This window comes from Chelon labrosus (assembly GCF_963514085.1).
Source record: "Chelon labrosus genome assembly, chromosome: 14".
Taxonomy (NCBI): Eukaryota; Metazoa; Chordata; class Actinopteri; order Mugiliformes; family Mugilidae; genus Chelon; species Chelon labrosus.
Genome location: NC_140347.1, coordinates 24,113,334 through 24,131,231, shown reverse-complemented (window position 1 = coordinate 24,131,231; position 17,898 = coordinate 24,113,334). Strand labels below are relative to the sequence as shown.

The following is a 17,898-nucleotide window of genomic DNA, read 5'->3' as shown; positions in this document are numbered from 1 at the left end:
GAGGTGAGGCTTTAATCGCGGATGCGGCGCGGAGCCACGGCGGAGCCACGGCGGATCCGCGATCCGCCTTCGTAGCGGATCCGTTCCTGAGTGCATCTGGACCCCGATACGGGTCCGTTTCGCGGGTCCGTTCCGGAAGCCGCCATACAGTCCTTTTGCTGTGTGGGGTTCTACTACACTGGACACACCAACAAAACACACCTTTGGATTCAAGGGCTTATTCTATTTCATATTAATATTTTTAAGGAAAACCCTAATTGTGACTACTTTTTCATGTAATTTTTTTCAGTAGCCTCCCATGCCATGTGACTATGGAGCTGACTCCAAATTTAAGCTGAATTGTACAACTACACTGCACAAATAAGTTGTCAGTGCACTGTATCATCTTCTTAGGCTTAAGGAGGTTTATCTTTTGTCGTTGCAAAAGGAGCCCCAAACAATGTCTTGGTTTCCTTGTCCTTGTCCTGTCTATAGAACTGCCTTTTCCCAACGCACAGCTCTCAAGTATAGCGGTCCTCCACCACTCGATGATTCTGAAATCTACTTTTTTACCTCCAAACCATCGCGCTTGGCTCCTATTGGCCAGCGAACTCAGCGGCGCCTTTCCAGCCAATCACAGGCGAGGACGCGAAAGCATGGCACCGGCTACGCTCTGCTATCGTTTAGTTGTCATGCGAAGCTAGGGAAATGAAAGCTAACACGTGGAAATAGTCATTAGCTCTATTTTTCTTCTACTTCAGGGGACTGCAGTGCCTTTTTGAACAGTGCCTTGTCAACGACCAGCTTGTATAAGTAGCTGAAGGCGGAATTTGTCCCTCAGCTTACCGGTGAGCTGGTTTATCTGCCTTATTATGGCGGACAACGGAGACGATGATTGTCAGTACAGAATCAAAGAGGGAGACTACGTAGTGTTGAAACGAGGAGAAATCTTCAAAGCTGTGCAAATACAACTGAGAAAGTAAGCCATACGAATTTAAAATTTAAACATACGCTCAAATGTGCGTGTAATTATTCATTTAGTATGAGGAACAAACAGATTGAGTCTGTGTATTTCACTAATGTCTAATGACATGTACAAATACGACTTCACTACGATTATGTCTGTCTGGTTTCCTCGCAGAAAGGTGATCTTTGAGAAGCAGTGGTTCTTCTTGGATAACGCCGTGGGACAGTTGTACAGCACCACATTTGAGATCGTGTCCGGAGGGATCCTGCAACCACAGAAAGTCGAGGAAACGGGGAACCCCTCTGGTGTGTAACCCACCCCGGTCATAACCTGTTCATATTTCAGTTATACGACTGGCTTATTTTATGCCACCGATGGCATTTTAATTTGTGGTGCACGTTTTTTTATTTCCAGACCCCGTGTAATAATGTTTGCCAGCCCCTAACGCTTTCATTTTAACTTTGAGTCTTCTCTTTTTCTCCCCAGATTCAAAGGAGACGGGCACAGACAACAGAAACATTGTGGATGATGGCAAATCGCAGAAACTGACCAGGGATGACATTGAGGTGCTCAAAGAGCAAGGTCTGAAGGGTCAGGTAAATCAATAACTTCATTTTACACATTCATATATGGGGAAGAACCACAGTGCTGTGGCACTTTATTAAAGAATGATTTTTATTGACATAGAATTTCACGGGAAACAGGTGTCATAGCTGGGTATGGTTTAATCGTCTGTGCCATAGAATAGATATAAGCAATGTGCACTCTTATGCTGGGTGTCACTTCCTTTATTACAATGCTCTCGAAAAATACTCGCCACTTAATCAAATTATTGATTCACTCTACCTTCACTGAAGCCCAGTTCCAGCTGGAAAAAAAGCCTCCAGAAAATACAGTATGATGCTGCTGCCACCATGCTTCACTGTCTAAACGGTGCTCTGTTACTAATGTACAGTCTTGGTCTCATCACACCACAGCCCGTTTTTCTGCGTAGTCTTTTGGATATTGGGTATAAGTTTATACAAATTTTAGCTGGGCTTGCATGTGTTTTTCATCAGAAATATCTTCAATCTCACCACCCTGCCCCATAGCCCAGACAGATGAAGAACACATAGGACAGCTGCACATGTTGGGTGCAACTAGAAAGAGCTCTTTCTCCTTCTCAGCAAATTTCCAGTACTATGACTATATATTGTTAACAGAATTGCACTGGTTTAAATCTTTAAAGGTGCAAAAGTTGTGTGTTTTTTGTGTTTCTCTTTGTCTGTTTGTGGGATCTTTTAAAATTGTCATACAAAATGTTATATTAATAAAAAGTGAGACGATGTCTGTTCGGTCCTCAGGAAATCATCCAGCAGCTCATAGAGCACAGCACCACATTCCGAGATAAGACAGAGTATTCCCAAGATAAGTACATCAAGAAGAAGGAGAAGAAGTGAGTCACTTCTGATGCTGCACCCACAGTCTGTTCTGGACTTAAATGAATGTGTCGTGCCGTAATCAGTCGGTCCGATCTTGTGCATTTCCAGGTATAAAAACACTGTGACGATTGTAAAGCCGTCCTGTCGCATCCTGGCGATGATGTACAATGGCCGCGAACCGGGGAAGATCTGGTGAGTCAGCGCGTGTATTATCAGTATGTGTGAAAGTCGTCCTTGAAAAGCAGGAAGATGATTGCGTGGTGTGTGTTTTGTCTGTGTGATTCAGCCACCTGCGGTACGACACACTTGCCCAGATGCTGACTCTGGCAAACATCCACGCTGGCAGCAAGGTTTTGGTGTTTGAGACGTGTGCTGGACTTGTACTCGGATCCGTCATGGAAAGAATGGGAGGCAAGTCTGATTGTCTGTCTGAAGGATTTAAGTTTTTTTTTTTTTTTTGTAATAGTAGTAGTCTTTCTGTACTCAGCGAACAAAGCCTTTGACATTTTTGTAATTACTCTCATCCAGGCTACGGCTCAGTGATCCAAATGTACCCAGGAGGCGGGCCTGTTCGGGCGGGTGTGGAGAGCTTTGGCTTTCCTTTTTCACGATATGCTGCATGAGTTTCCCATCTGCCACGTCAACCCTCTGCTGGCAGGCACTTTGGACACCACTGCCAAAGACCCCAGTGCTGGTAGGGCCTGCCTCGGTCTCTCTGAGATGTTTACAGCCTTGATGGCTTAGGTGATAATTCAGGACTAGCTGCAAACTGGTCTTGAATTGAACTACCTTTGGAAGCCAACATTTCACGGTTAAAACAGACATGAACATCTTCCTCTGCCACGTTCATAAACCTAAAGTTTAATCATCTGATGTAGAAGTAAAACAAGACAATGTTACAGATCAAAAGCAGCTCAGTGTAGCTGCAGAAGAGGAGCAAAAACAGCCTGAGGCAGAACAGCAGGGCAGTCCAGAGGGAGACAGCATGGAGACAAACGCTGTCGGCGATGCTGACCAGGACCAGGAGGAAATACAGAGGGAGAAACGCAAAGAAGCTAAAGTATGTGCAGCATTCACTGTACAAATCCCTTCCAGTCTGAAGACTGGGGGAGCTGTGGGGTAGTGGTCAGACAGAGGTCACCGGTTTGCATGTCCATGGCTGAGCAAGCACCTAACCCCCAAATTGCAGCCAGAGCGCTACACAAGTGGCAGCCCACTCCTCCGAGTGTACACACTACTGTGTAAATGAATGAATGGATGGGTCAAATGCAGAAAGAATTTCCCCATGTGGGATCAATAATGGAAGAATTACTAAGACAGGAAAAAGTCTCTGATCTAGCACAGAGAATGTCCTGACATTGTTATTATTTATTTTTTTAAGGCTCAAGAAAAGAAGTTGAAGCTGGAGGAGAAGCAGAAGAAGCTGGCAGAGGCTGCCGCCCTGCTGGAAGGCAGGAATGCTGACGGGTTGGTTTCAGATTTTTGTAACCCCCTTTCCGTACCTTTGCACTGATTGCACCGCTCTCCTCTTCTCAGCATCTGCCTCTTTCGGTCACAGCTCAGTCCCAGGTTGCGCCATGTAGTAAACGAAAGCAATGAAGACAGATCCACGGGAATGAATAATTAAAGCGTTGTTAACTGTGTCCATTAAAGTCATAGGAGATGATTAGTTGTCCCTTACGAGGTGAACAAATGGATTGCTTTGCAGTTTCCTCTCTTATAAAATGAAAAGCCTCTATGTGACTAATGGATGAATGAGGGGGACATCTGAGCCCGAAATACAAGTATTGATCGTAGCCTATTGACTTCTCCTCTACATCATAGCAGCCATATCATAAACACTACCACAGAGTGACTACTACTTTAGGAAGGTAGTAAATCCTCATGTCTTCTGGTATTATGTCACATGCTGCATTGATAAACTAAATTACGATATTGCCTGCCGCCACATTTTTCCAATTACAAGGTGCGCGGTTGTCACTGTATTTCATGTTGGACAGGTTTGCTTGATCATCCGTTTGGTTCCCATGTGCAGGTTGGTCATAGCGAGTCGCTTTCACCCGTGTCCAGTCCTGCTGGGTCTGCTGAAATTCCTCTCTCCCTCCAGGCCTTTTGTTGTCTACTCCCAGTACAAAGAGGTAAGATATTCATGAGCAGCTGTATTCACTACTATCACAACCATACACTTGATGTTCCCTCAGTGAGGATAATGAGTTATCTTAGAAGGGTTTCTCATTAGTTGCAACTGCACGTGGGCTTTTATTGCTTTGACCTCCCGATGGGGGACGTCCTTATTACATAAAATATCGTGGACATCCCTGTCAGTGCCAAGGAGTTAACAGTGGCCATCACACACCTGCACTCATTACTTCTGTCATGCACATATTGCCAAACAGATCAATCCGTGTGTGTGTGTGTGTGTGTGTGTGGACTTGTCAATGAAGCAGCCGTTCTTTTAATGCTCCTTTTCCATCTTGACTGCTGCAGGCCCTTGTCGAGTGCTACACAAAACTTAAGGAGCATGGCGGCACAGTCAACCTCAACATCACAGACACCTGGCTCAGGCATTACCAGGTAAGTGTTTCGCTTGGTTTTGAACCATGCACGTGTGTTTACTTCACTCTGTTCCTCCCCTCAGCTTTATCCTCAGATCATTGGTTTAGCTTCAACACGTTTTACTCAGATAATCGCTGCATGTCAGGGAAACATTATCAAACAGGATGCTGCCCCGACAGCATCTATTACTTGACCACAGCTATTCACAGCTGCAGCAGATTGTCACGGATTAGACGCTGGAATCACTCTAAATTATTAAATCAGTTGTCAGGATTGTCTATGATTCATTCCCCACTAACTGTTTAGTCTAACTAAGCAGTTGTCATAAATTAATCTAATTAATTAGAAGCCTTGTAATGAATTCATCTCGATTAATCACATTTTAATCGGTTAACAATATTTGCCCCAAAAAGCAACATTTTTTAATTTAAATTGATTTTAGTGGACGACTGAATGAAATAATAGACACGGACATGAATATTGTAAACTCAAGCTCTTTTAATATCTGGAAAAATGTATTTAATTGCATTTCAATTCAAAACAGTAGAAAAAGAAAGAAAATGTCCCTGGCCAAAACTGAACAGACCTAAAGTTAAAGTGCCATTTTAAGTACTTTAAGAAGTTTTTCAGAACAGTATTGACTTTAAATGGTAAAAAAAACAAAAAAAAAAACAGTTTGGGCTCCCGATACGTCTCGTCCGTACTCGGACCGGGACTGCTAGCACTAACAGCGCCGGCGGTTTCTGTGCTCACTGCAACATGCTTTGCATTTAGATGGTAGCGTAGGGTTGAAGTACTTCGGTGGTATGCAAGCTCTTGTTTTTTTTTTCCCCCACAATTTGCACAAAGCCCCGTATTTATAAAGGCTTCCATCAGGTAGTTTTTTTTTTTTTAAATAAAATTTGCCTTCCATCAGTCCTAGCAACGTGCTTTCATCTGATTCCTCCATTTTGGTAGCCGTTAGCTTAGCCGTTAGTTCTGACGTGTGCATCAGTGTAAACGGTGTAGCAGGAAATCGTGCACTGACAAAAGTTCCGCATTGTCTGGAATGCAAACTGCGATTAAATGTACAAATTTTTTTTTTTATTTTTGTAATGAACTAATCGTAATTAACGCGTTAAAGTCCCACCCCTACTTTTAATGTAAACATCTAAAATGTTAACATCCACATGTGGTAGCATGAGTCACTTGCAGTGTTTCGCTGCCCTGATTGATTATTAGACTTGTAACCAACTTTTCTCAAAGTTGGTTACTGAGGAGGAGCAACTAGCGGCTAAAACTGCATTTCCACCCAGACCTTGTAGTCCCAGGAACTTTTTTTTCAAGCACTGTTGTGTGACTGAAGTTTTACCAAAGTCTAAAGACTGTAGGCTGTTTTAAGAGCCATTTTTGTGTGTGACTATACAACATCCTACTCTAATTCAGTAGGTGGCAGTAATGCTGAAGACTATACAAAAGAGGTTATGGAGTATGCAGCACGAGCCGTGTTGCTGTTAGTCAGGATTTACTCCAGCAAATAGGAGATTCAAAGTTGCACAAAACTGACACCTCTGCACTGTTTGTTCCTAATATTGTGTAGGTGCCTCCCAAACAGTTGTGACTCATCAGAGAATGGACATGGTCCTTCTGAGGGTGTCCTGTGGTGTCTGGCAACACAATGTTGTTAGTGGGGGCCTTTGGGTCCTATGGGTTGAGGGGAGGGGCCTCTGTGGATCATCCCACAGATACTTGATCAGTTTGGGATCTGGTGAATTTGGAGGCCAGGTCAACACCTTTATGTTTTTTTGAGTTGTTCCTCTACTACTTTCAAAGCTTCCTAGCACCTGGGGAGAGTTCCTTTCCCCCCTCATCAGACCAGGACATTTCATGTAGCGCTAATGTCCCCTGACTTTATTTCTGCTCCCTAGGTGCTGCCCAACAGGACGCATCCTGTGCTAATGATGAGCGGGGGTGGGGGCTACCTCCTCTCAGGGATAACGGTCGCCGCAGACCGCTCCAAACCTGCAGGCTCCCAGCGAGCCGAGGAACCGGCACCAAAGAGACTGAAACTGAAAGACACTGAAGGATAAACAGGGCTACATTACCCGCGACCTAGAGGAGTCACCTCCAGCCTTGGCTTCCCTTTCTGCTGAACTGATTTGACACGTGTAAGGGAGTAAGGGAGACGGGAGTGTCTGGTTTGCATTCATCAGAGCACTTTCTCCCGTCTTGTGTAGTCACATCAGCGCAGATTATGGTAATGCCGAGAAACTCTTAGCCTGTGTAGGCCATATGAGCTAAGTGTATGTAAGGTGAGAGTCTAAAACAATCGGTTTTTTTTGTTTGTTTTTTTTGTTTTTGTAATGCTCTCCAGCTTCTAGGTTGTAACTGTGTTTTTTAAATTTTATTATCCCCTCAGAAAGTGCCATTTGTTATATGATCCGGTTGCTAGTGCAGCTTCACTGTGGGCTGCGTCTGTGTCTGCACAGGATTAAAAAGCAGTACTAACAACCCCGATGTGTGACCACGTCTTAATCAAGAAATAAATGAAAGATGTTAGCTTGGTCCCAGAATAACTCTTTTTATTGAGTGCAAACAGAACAAACTCTTAGGAGCACATTTGAATAATTTAGTATATATATGTATAATTTTCACAAACATCCAAGCCATTCCCATGCTGGTTAATTTCATAACATCAAAAATGTCACAAAAAACAATGATAAATAAGTTCAGAAAATGCTTTGGCAAGGCTCCGAGGTTATTTTTTTTGATGTCATATTTTTTGGCATTTTGACACTGTAAGCACACTAAATTGGCAGACGTACAGTACGACGGCAACGTTGAATTCACTGGTAGCTGATGGAGTCTTGAAACGCTCCTGGTTTATGCTGCTTTCTCATGCAACTTGGCTGCAATTTTCTGCAACTCCACGTCCATGGCCGCCAGGTTTTCCAGCTCTTTCTCCTGAAAAAGAAAAAATCACAATGTTTTCTGTCACCATTGCTGAATGTAAATTGGCCTTATTTCTTACTCTTGCTTCAAAAATACACATTAAGTGCTCGTTTTAGGGTTAAATATTCCCTTGGAGAGAAGCAGTGCTCTTGAACTAATAAATCACCATGCCCCTAATTTGTTTTTCTGCTATTAAGTATGCGACAAGATAGCATCAGGCTGTAGTTCTCCTTTTTAATGGCCGTATTATGGCTCTGAGTGCTCTGGGAGGCTACAATCATGAGGTTCTTAGTGTGATTACTGCAGCAGTCATGACACGCTGGTGTGGAGGAGGCAAATGGGCAAAACGGGGCAGTCAAGCCGGGAGAAGAAACGCAGCTATGATGTGAAGGGCCGATGCGAGGAAAGGCGATGGCGTCTAAGTAAGGCACGGTTGACGGAGGAGTCACTGCACACGAATGTGCCGGTGAGGTTACTTCCTTCGCGATGGGACTCTTCTCGTTGTGCATTTGCGCGGACGGACGTTCGCCGGCGCTCCGCGGTTCTGAGGGCTAAATCCTGACGTGCAGAGCAGAGATTTCCATAATGAGCTTGGCTGCTCTTTGGGAAACGGTGCGGTGGAGAGTCTTCATGTGCATTGTGGCTTTACTAGGTCAGCTGGATGTGGTGCAGAGTGGGTGTTTATTTTAATTTTGTATTTGTTTAAAGGTCGATTGTTAAAAGATGGTAGAAAATACATCCTTCCATCATCTTAAAGGCAGTGCAGTTTACCTCTTGTGGGGTAAGTGTCCTCTGGTGTGTGCTCCTCTTTGCCTCCTCTTGAGTAGAGTGGTTGGCCAGCTGGTTTATCTTGTAGCTCAGCAGCTTGGCTAGTTGGTCCATCTGAACAGATTAAAGACAGAACCAGAGCGTATGTAAACTGTAGCAGCCTGGGTTTGATCAAACCCGGACTTATCGTGTTAGTGGGACTGTTGTTAAAGTTCCATCGTCTCACGTTTTACTTGCACATGACCGTTTAATATAGACGAAAATAATGCCACGGTAAGGAAACCTGAATGAAGGTTTATTTAAATCCATGCATGCATGGATTTAAATAAACTCCTCTGGTGGTGTCTTCCGGCTCTCCAGTCCCTCTTGTCTCTTCCGGTATCAAAATCCCAGTATTCCTGGCTGCGTTCTTCATCAGGCTCGTCCCTGGCTTCCTCTGACAGCTCCTCATCACGTTTGTGTCTCCTCTGGTGGTACCTTCCAGCTCTCCAGTCCCTCTTGTCTCGTTCGTCATCGAGACCCCAAGACTCCTGGCTGCGTTCTCCGTCTTCCTCGCCCTCCGATGGCTCGTCGCCGCGTTTGTGGAGCTTTTTCTTGTGATGATAGCGGTGTGTGGGTTTCCATATGCGCTTGTCTCTCTCCTCCTCGTCTTCCGTGCCGTGCCTCTTGTCCACGTCCCAGTACTCTTGGCTCCGGTCTTCCTCCGGCTCTTCCCTCTCCTCTCCTAAAGGTTCCTCATCTCGCTTGTGTTTTCTTTGGTGGTATCTTCCAGGCCTCCAGCTCCTCTTCTCTCTCTCCTCATCTTCTTCCTCTTCCTCCGACCTCTTTTCTTCTAACCCCCAGCTCTCCTGACTGCGCTCATTGTCTTCCTCCTCCTCTCCTCGCTTGTGCTTCCTTTGGTGGTATCTTCCAGGCTTCCAGCTGCTCCTCTTCTCCCGCTCTTCTTCCGCCTCGTGCCTCTTCTCCTTCTCGTCGCCCAGGCTCCAGGACTCTTGGCTGCGCTCGTCTTCCGGGTTTTCCCTTTTCTCCTCCACTGATTTCAGGAGCGCCTCGATGTCTTTCACATCCGCTGCCTTCGCCTCAGGCTCCTCAGCGTGACCTTTGACTGCCTCTTCGTGTGTTACTATGCCTTCCCCGCTCTTCTTGTCCAGTGGGGCATGTTTAACCCCTGTGAGAGGATAAATAAAAGACACCTTAATACAGCTTTAAGGGACATTAATCATTTATTTGCCATTTAATTTCAACCTTTATATCGAATGAATCCCAACTGAGCGCCTGCAGCAGATCCAGAATCCATGAAAGCGTCATAAAACATGGAAATAACAGTTTCTCTGTGTGTGTCATCTGCTGGTTGTTTTTATCAGAGTCTGTGCGCGCCTCAGTTTCAGGAACACTCATGAAACGTTGCAGTCTTGTTTGAACATGCAAGTCTAAAAAAATAAATAAATAAACCCGAAGATTCACATGTGCTACAAACCTGCTCGGAGAATCTCTTTGCATTCCTGATCCAGCTGAGAGTCCGGTTTGGAGAGGGCTTTGGACAGGACTTCCACCAAACATCGTGTCACCTGCAGAATTCAAACAAACCAAACATGCAACTCTCCTCAGGGACGGCGCTTTAATGGATAAAATCTAATTAAAGAAAAACATACCACATCTTCTGGCTGTCCCTCCTTGACCACTGGAAGCGCTAGATTATCTGCATTGGAAAAGAAAAGAATAATAAAAAAAAAAGCAAATGAATAAACTGTTTGCATGCGTTCAAGCGGAGGAGCCGTTCTCTGTCCGTGGTCCTGAACTGATCACCCAACTTATTTTTGGAGGAGAGAAGCGCCATCACACCCTTCCCTTCCCTCCCGCTTACCTGTCAGCAGAGCCGCGACCAAGACGAAAATAAGTCTCCTCATCTTGACGATTTGAATGTAAATCCGGGAAAGTGTGAGAAAGCTGGCTCCCGTCCCTCCGTCAGCGGCTGGAGAGAGCTGCGCTGACTGGGCGCCTGCTGCTCTGAGGTTCTCCGAGGCGGAGGAGCGCCTCAAATAAGGAGAGGAGTGGGCTGGGGCGGCGTGGGAGGACGGCTTTAGGCTCTGTTGGTGTCATGACTCATTAGACCTGCACGGAGAGTGACTCGAGCCAGATCTGATGCACGCGCCCTGTCGACATTTCGCGGGAAGTGAATTTTCTTTAATCTGGTTAGTGTCGCAGCTCGTTCAGGTGACGCTTGAAACGGGTGTTGCGGGAGAACCGGAGGTCGTGCACGCCTGCAGAGGGTGAACACGGCACCGCGGAGATTCTTATGCAATCTGACACTGTGGGCTTACAACACAATTCTGTGCAGATTCGGATCTGTGGATTCGTTGTTTTATTAAAGTGGTTGCTCTCACTGCGGCTCTACTGTATTGGATTCATTCATGATATTGTGTCTGGCGTTAATTCATTAAAATGTCTAGATATATCTTTGTGATCCTGTCATCCCGGGCTGAAGTTATGCAATCCCTCTTCATTCTCATTCTAATGTTGCCCTCCCTCACATGCAGTGCACCACACAGCGTATGAAAGAAAGTGTAAAAGTAGCCTGACTGAGACAGCTGATTTAGCCCAAATGACTTCTCAATAATTCATTCAGCCTTGAGCTAAGGCCCATCCACATCCCCACGGGAACTGGTGAGCTTCAGCACCAGCAGAGGAAAACTAGTTAATGGATACTTGGATCAATAGTTTTTTTGTGGTTAATACTCAAGTGACGTGAATGTGCTAGAAAAGTACACGCAGCAGTTCTTTCCAACTTTATTCACCGTACCAGCGGTAGCCTGTTACTGGTTGCAGATGCTGAGGTTGATTTTAGCCTTAAAGAAAAATCAATAGTTTAAATGTAAAAAATATTTCATTTTACTTTGCATTAAGACAACATTTTCTGGCAGGGGACTACAAATATGGCGCTTTCTTCAGTGCCACTAGACTCCATTGGCATAAACAATGATTTTATCATCAGAGCAGAGGGCTTTTTGGTCTACAGCTCAATAACTTTTGTGTTTCGTTCACACATTAACTTGATTCTGAACGAATGTATCAACACACCGAAGTTGCAACTCCTGTGTTTTGTTAGTGAAAATTACTGTTTTTTTTCAATGGAGTCTGGTGGCATTGAAGGGATTGATGTAATAGTTTCAGTTCTCCCACTGGGGAAGACAGCAAGGGAACGCTGATACTGATAATATACTGAGAATGACTTGTTTTACTAATGTCTCTGTCCTTAACAGCTGTCTTCAGTCCTGGTACTCCTGTGTGCTTCTCCAAATTGGGGGACATGCTGACCACTGTCTAGTGTAGGTAACACACTGACTGTGAATATGTACACCACACAACCCCGCGTCAAAGAAAAAGTCAGAGGATTTGTTGATGTCTCTATGCATCTATACAAGATGTGATTTCAAACTTCCTTTGCACTCAACTTTGTCTGAAACTAGACTGTGCATGAACAGTATCATAGTCTGTGACTGCTGCTGCCCTCATAACCAATCCTGGCATGGGATGCGCTGGCATGTGCAGCGACAGAGCTCAAACGCAGTAGGCTCGACTCAGCATAGCTCAGAACATTGAAACTGACAACTGCAGGCATCTTCTTTTTGCCTCTTTGCGGGATTTTTATTTTTTATTATTTTCTTGCTTCCTCATACAGCGGCTCTTCGTTTCTCGGTGGGGATGGGATGCCCAAAATATCTAAAATGTTAAATGTTTTAGCCTCATCTGTGGGCTTTTGTACATGTTTTCTACATGGTAATGTTTACACGACAAGCACTGACCTTTGCATGTCGGACACCGTACATTCAAATTCAATCATGTCTTGGAAGCCACAAGTCCAGAATCAGCAACAGCTGCAAGCAAAATGGGAATACTGTGTTCCATAAATCTGCCTGTGCTTCGCTTGCTTACATGACTGGTTACCATCATCTATCTTTGTTTCTGCAGATAGCCTCCATTAAGGTGACTGAAATAATTACTGCTCAGAGCATAAACCTGTAACACCAGATGGTGTATTGTACGTCCAAGCAATAATGATCTAAAGCAGTCAATTATGCCAGTCTTTTGTGTGAATTATAGGAGGGCCATTTTCAATTTTGCACGCTTTGTGTTCAGTGAGCGGCTGTAAGGTAGCACGGCTCTGCAGTTTCCCATATTTTCTCTGCATGGAAGTCATGTTTGATTCCACACCGAGCTATTCAGCCACTCGATATCAAAAGCACTGAACCGCTAAATTATATAGAGTCGATCGTTCTGAGCAAAGCGTGTGTACGTCCACGGGTGTGTGTGTGTGTGTGTGTGTGTGTGTGTGTGTGTGTGCTCATTGCACATGCGACACGTTGGTGTTGTGGTTTTACTGCTTTTGCTCCTGTCCTGATTAATATTTCAGCGAGCCACGGAAACATGAGCTTACAGGCGGCGAAGAGGGGATTTGCTCAGGCGGCATCGCAGGGCGGATCGGCCCCTGTCTGCAACAACACCACCCCTTTCATCACAGCCATTTACATGCGTGAACAAAAGGCGAGTGGCTCACGACGAGCACAACGCAGTGCGCCACATGAAAGCCTCGGCCCGGGCTTTGATCTGCGGCGGGGACAAGCTTCATGTTTGGCTCAAAACCACTGAGAGACTTTGATGATAGTCCAAGAACAATAGGGGAGTCTGTGTACGTCATGTTTGGCCAAATACACTTACTTTTTCTAATATCCCTCTGCTTCATGTCTAATTACTACATGACTTTTTTGAGAAAGAGGATCTAAAGCAAAGAAATGTCTGCAAGCTGAAGAATATTATTATCTTGATTGCTGAAAATGTTATTTGGTATAATTGTCAGTACATTTAAAAAAAAAAAAAACATGCACTGAACTTGAGTAAGAGTTTTCTTGCAGAACATCCAAACACTTCTTTTGATATTGTTTCTGGTCAAAGGTACAAGTAACATCCACATGAGTGCCAGGTCCAAAAGTTTCCATCAGAACATTTTATTGTCACTAGATGGTCAATGTTTTTCACTTCTCCTGTCAGTGGTCATAATGTTATGCCCGAGTGGTGTATTTTGTTGGTGCTTTTTTCCTTTATAGTCACTTTTTTTTGTGTCTGTGAAATGACCTTAATAACCTGAATTGTGATACAATGTCGCCATGGAACAACTTCCTGGGCTGAAGTGCCAAATGGCAACTTGAGGCTGGCTCCAAAGCGAATCAATTCCAGTAACTGTATATGACCCATAGGATTTCTGAAGAGCAGCCTCGAAGCCCGATGTGATTGGCACTGCCTGTTGCAATCTTGGCAGCGCCTGAATGCGCCTAACTCCCGGGGAATTCAAAAATGTGCAGAGGCGCAACATGAATGGAGCCGATGTGGAGGTGTGAGGCCTGGGGAGACGGCCAGCAACCTGTGTGTGGACCCAAATGTTGGTCAAAGCGGTCATGCTCTTTGTTCTCCTCAATTTTTGGCAGCTTAACTAAGGATGCACGGTGCAGAACTAATGTCACTCCTATAAGCCACAACTGCACCTCACAGAGTTGAAGTGGACTTTTCCACATGGTGACACCTTGACCCACACAGGCATCAGGATTAGATTATAAAGCAGGGCACAGGTCTCACTATCATGGCAGCTGATACAGGGCTTTAGTCGTCCAAACTGCACTGCTATTAGCATCACTATAGTAGCAGCATGGCGCTTTCTCAATAGGACCTGAAAGGGCCGTGAAAGGAAGAAGAGGCCCCTAAAGAGGGTTCAGCTCAGATTTGTTGTTTAATACAGGATTTGAATCATCCCCATTATCAGTCATGCGGGTGAAGGCTCATTAAAATATGTATTACTTGATTATTAGAGGCTCCTCTCAAGATCTGCAGATTCTGACGCTCCTTTCTGTTGTAGATTGGAAGAGAATTCAGCGAAAGTGAAAATAAATGAATGAAAGTGAATCTGAAACTGATGACAAATGAAAAGTGAGTACATTTCAGACAGGCACATGTGTGAATTGCTTTTTCAAGGAACTGCATAATTGAGTTCTTGTCCCATCTCCCATGAGTATATACCCATATATATTTTTATTAATACAGACTGTTTCAGTAAGTTGTTTCAGTAGTAAGAGAAAGGGCAGGAGTCTAATGAGGTATTTGAAGAGAAAAGGATGATGAGTAAGGAAGACTAAATATGAATAAATCATGACTGGGGCTGAGCAGGCCATTCTTTATGAATGAGGGTTATTGTAAAAAAAAACAACATTGTTTTCAGACAATTAAGCCATTTACACTATAGCTGTGGGGTTTTTTTTCCTGTGCAAAATAACATGTTTGACCAACGCTGAAAGGTAATTCATTCTATGATTACATCATGTTTGACTACATAACCCATTTCTCCTACTTGTGTGACAGCTTCATATCCAGAGTGAAATCAATTATATACAATAACATCACCCTGGCTTGTACTGTGGCATGAGTCACGGGGGATGTCAAAACACATTCGTCCAGCCAGAATGCTTGTGGCTCGCCCGCTGAAGGAGATAATACCAGCAGCAGGACTGCAGGACTGGCTCATTTTAATGTGGTTAGCTGGTTAGCGAAATGTGCTAATGAAAGCCACGGGGTTAAGAATAATGCAATGCCAACACTGCACTCAGCACAGTGGGGAAAATATCTTAAAAAGCCAGAGGAAGAGTTTAGCTTGATGGAACTTACAGTAATTATATGTACATGTGTAATTCTGGACATAAACTTAAATTATGGTCTTTTCCAGTTGACTGTCGCTCAAGAAAGAAACAAGCAAATAATGCCCTATATACTGATGTGATTATGTCCCATATCAATCAGTGTGAAACATTGTGTTTTATCTTTTACCATTTTAAAGTATTTATTAATTTGTTGACATGATACATTATTTTGTCAGTTATCATCATGGCAATCTTGCACTATTATCTGTAATTAGTATCTATTTGACTGAGGCAAATTCTTGGTTTTGCTTGGTAAAACTCAAAACAGGAAAGTTTATTTTCCATATTGTATATTTATTATTTTATTATTATTTTTCTTACATTCTCAGTTTTCAGTGTGGTTGCAATAGCCTTGATTTAGATGCATCTTATAATAAGGAATTTGCTGAAAAGCCAAAAGTCCCCCAAAGCAAAACTCCAATCGCAAAACATCTAAGGTTTACATGAATGCGAGATAAAAAAAAAGTCCATCCCAGGGTCATTTATCAAGTCAACAACAGATCCTGTTTGTCAGTGTACATGAACAAAACAGTTTCTTCTTATAAAACATTCTTCAGGTGAGTATTGACAGTATGCATTATGATAGTAAACAGTTTTGTTGCAGTATTTATGACTTAAAGCTACACTGCAGAACTTTTTCTCCCCCTTCTGGCAGTGAGAGGAATTACACACTGTCGACTTGTGCATATGTTTTCAGATTCAGATTCAGTCTGTGCAGTCCCTCCTCTTCTTTCAGCAGTCCTACAGAGGAAAAGCCACACTAACGGTAATCTGTGTTTGTCCTCAGCGCTGATCGCTTTCTTTCTTCAGACTTTAATGCAGAAACAGCCATTCCAGGCGCACCGATGCAGAACACATTTAAAAACTCTGTTCTGCTGGAGAGAACGATACCTTCCCATAAAAATGGCATCATAGATCATTTGTTCAGATGGGTTCTCAGTAGCAATGCATTTCAATGTCAAGAAACTGGTGACTGTGTGAGACATCATCGGTACGGATTCAGAACTGGATAATGGAGATAGCATCTCTGTTGCTCACGTAGAAAAGCTTCCTCCATGTTTTGGGCCTGCAGAGATTGTGCATTGGCTTCCTTTCAGGCAGCCGTGCAGACTGACCTCCTACTGACTCATATAGAAATAGGATGAAATAAAATAATCATACGGCTCTTTGCAGACTTTCCACATGTTTTTTGACGAAATGGATTAAATTCTGAGTTGTTTTGTTTCACACTCAGAAAAATGCTGAGTGTTTGGAGAAATATATTTTTGTGACAATGCCCTCTAGGGGCTGAGCTGATTAGGACGGTAACAAATCTGTTGCCATGTTTTGTTCCAGACAGCAGAATAGTGATTTTACATACATAACGGAGCCTTCTTATCTTTACAAAGTACCTTGAGCTTAACCACGTTGTTTTTACACCTAAACCTTGTCAAGCCATAGAATTGAGGCTTTGTAAAGATTTATTTTTCGGCAGTGACCTTTATATATTTATTTGTGGCATAGCTCCTGCTACTGATACACAGCTATGGGTTTCATCAGAAATCTCAATGACATTTAAGTTCTTCAGAGTGTGAATAGCTTAATCTTAATCTGGAAGATATTTATGTAGTAGTCAAACCTAGAGTGGCAGACAGATATATAATAATATAAATATATAATGCAGTGTAAAAAAAATATACAGTAGCAGCAGCAAAGACCACAGTCCAGTTGTTTCCTCACAGGGAGGTGTTGTAGAGTCGTATGGCCTGAGTTCTCATCATGATTTTTAGCCAACAGCTTGCTCACACAAGTTACACCTGCTGTGGCTCAGCATACATTTTCCATTGCCCTAAACATAACAAAAGATAGGCGGCTACGGAACAGAGCATGTTTACAAGCCTTTTGTACCGAACCTCTGCAGAGAATGAATATTTAATGTGGTCCTGCCGCATGTGCTCCCGGGTTTTCATCACGAGTATTTATTTTTAAGCGTTAATGCAAACTATCCCTGTTTACGCAGTTCAGATGCATAATTGTGATGCAAACCCCGATACCGACAAATCGTTTGTTAAAGCGCGTGTCTAAAATTTTCTTTTGAACAGGGCTGCATGATGTTTGTGAGCTTGCTGTTGCCTTATTGCATATAAGAAGCCGACTGAATGTGTTTGAACCAAGATACATATTCAAAAAGCCCACATCAGCCGAGGACTTATCCTCTGATTATCCTCTTTTCATTTAAATTCAAACATTTTACATATTCTTTATCTGTTTTATATTGTCCTTATTTCTTGCTTAGACATAGACACTATGGTTATTTGCATTGCACCAACCACCAAGAGAAGTTCCTCGTATGTGTGAGGATTCATGGCAATGACTACGATTCAGACTCTGATCATGACTTTTAAAAGAGTAGTCAACTCTTTCTCCTGTTGCTTACCTTCTTCACTGCTCTTCACATTCTTTACAGGATCAGCAAACATAAGCAAAGGTTACATTTAAAAAAAAAAAAAAAAAAAACGTTTTTTATGTTTGTACTGCACAGACAGGCCTCTGTCTA

General features: G+C 43.4%; 2 protein-coding genes across 2 annotated transcripts; one reads left to right on the top strand and one right to left on the bottom strand.

Annotated features, from left to right (window-relative positions):
- The first annotated feature begins 678 nt into the window (after positions 1–678).
- LOC311499107 (tRNA (adenine(58)-N(1))-methyltransferase non-catalytic subunit TRM6-like) lies at positions 679–7,560 on the top strand. The gene is given in 13 exon segments (XM_084559973.1): positions 679–958; positions 1,121–1,251; positions 1,433–1,542; positions 2,290–2,381; positions 2,476–2,559; positions 2,654–2,778; positions 2,896–2,968; positions 2,970–3,061; positions 3,270–3,427; positions 3,749–3,834; positions 4,403–4,505; positions 4,855–4,941; positions 6,831–7,560. Coding segments are annotated over 13 exon segments (1,410 nt in total). The 5' UTR covers positions 679–851; the 3' UTR covers positions 6,993–7,560.
- Positions 7,561–7,758: 198 nt separating this feature from the next.
- Positions 7,759–10,529, bottom strand: chgb (chromogranin B; the record flags this gene model as incomplete). The annotated part of the gene is made up of 6 exons (XM_084561002.1): positions 7,759–7,866; positions 8,626–8,736; positions 8,934–9,790; positions 10,100–10,190; positions 10,275–10,321; positions 10,487–10,529. The coding sequence occupies 6 exons, from the start codon at positions 10,527–10,529 to the stop codon at positions 7,786–7,788; spliced, it is 1,230 nt and encodes a 409-aa protein (XP_084417128.1). The 3' UTR covers positions 7,759–7,785.
- Positions 10,530–17,898: the final 7,369 nt, after the last annotated feature.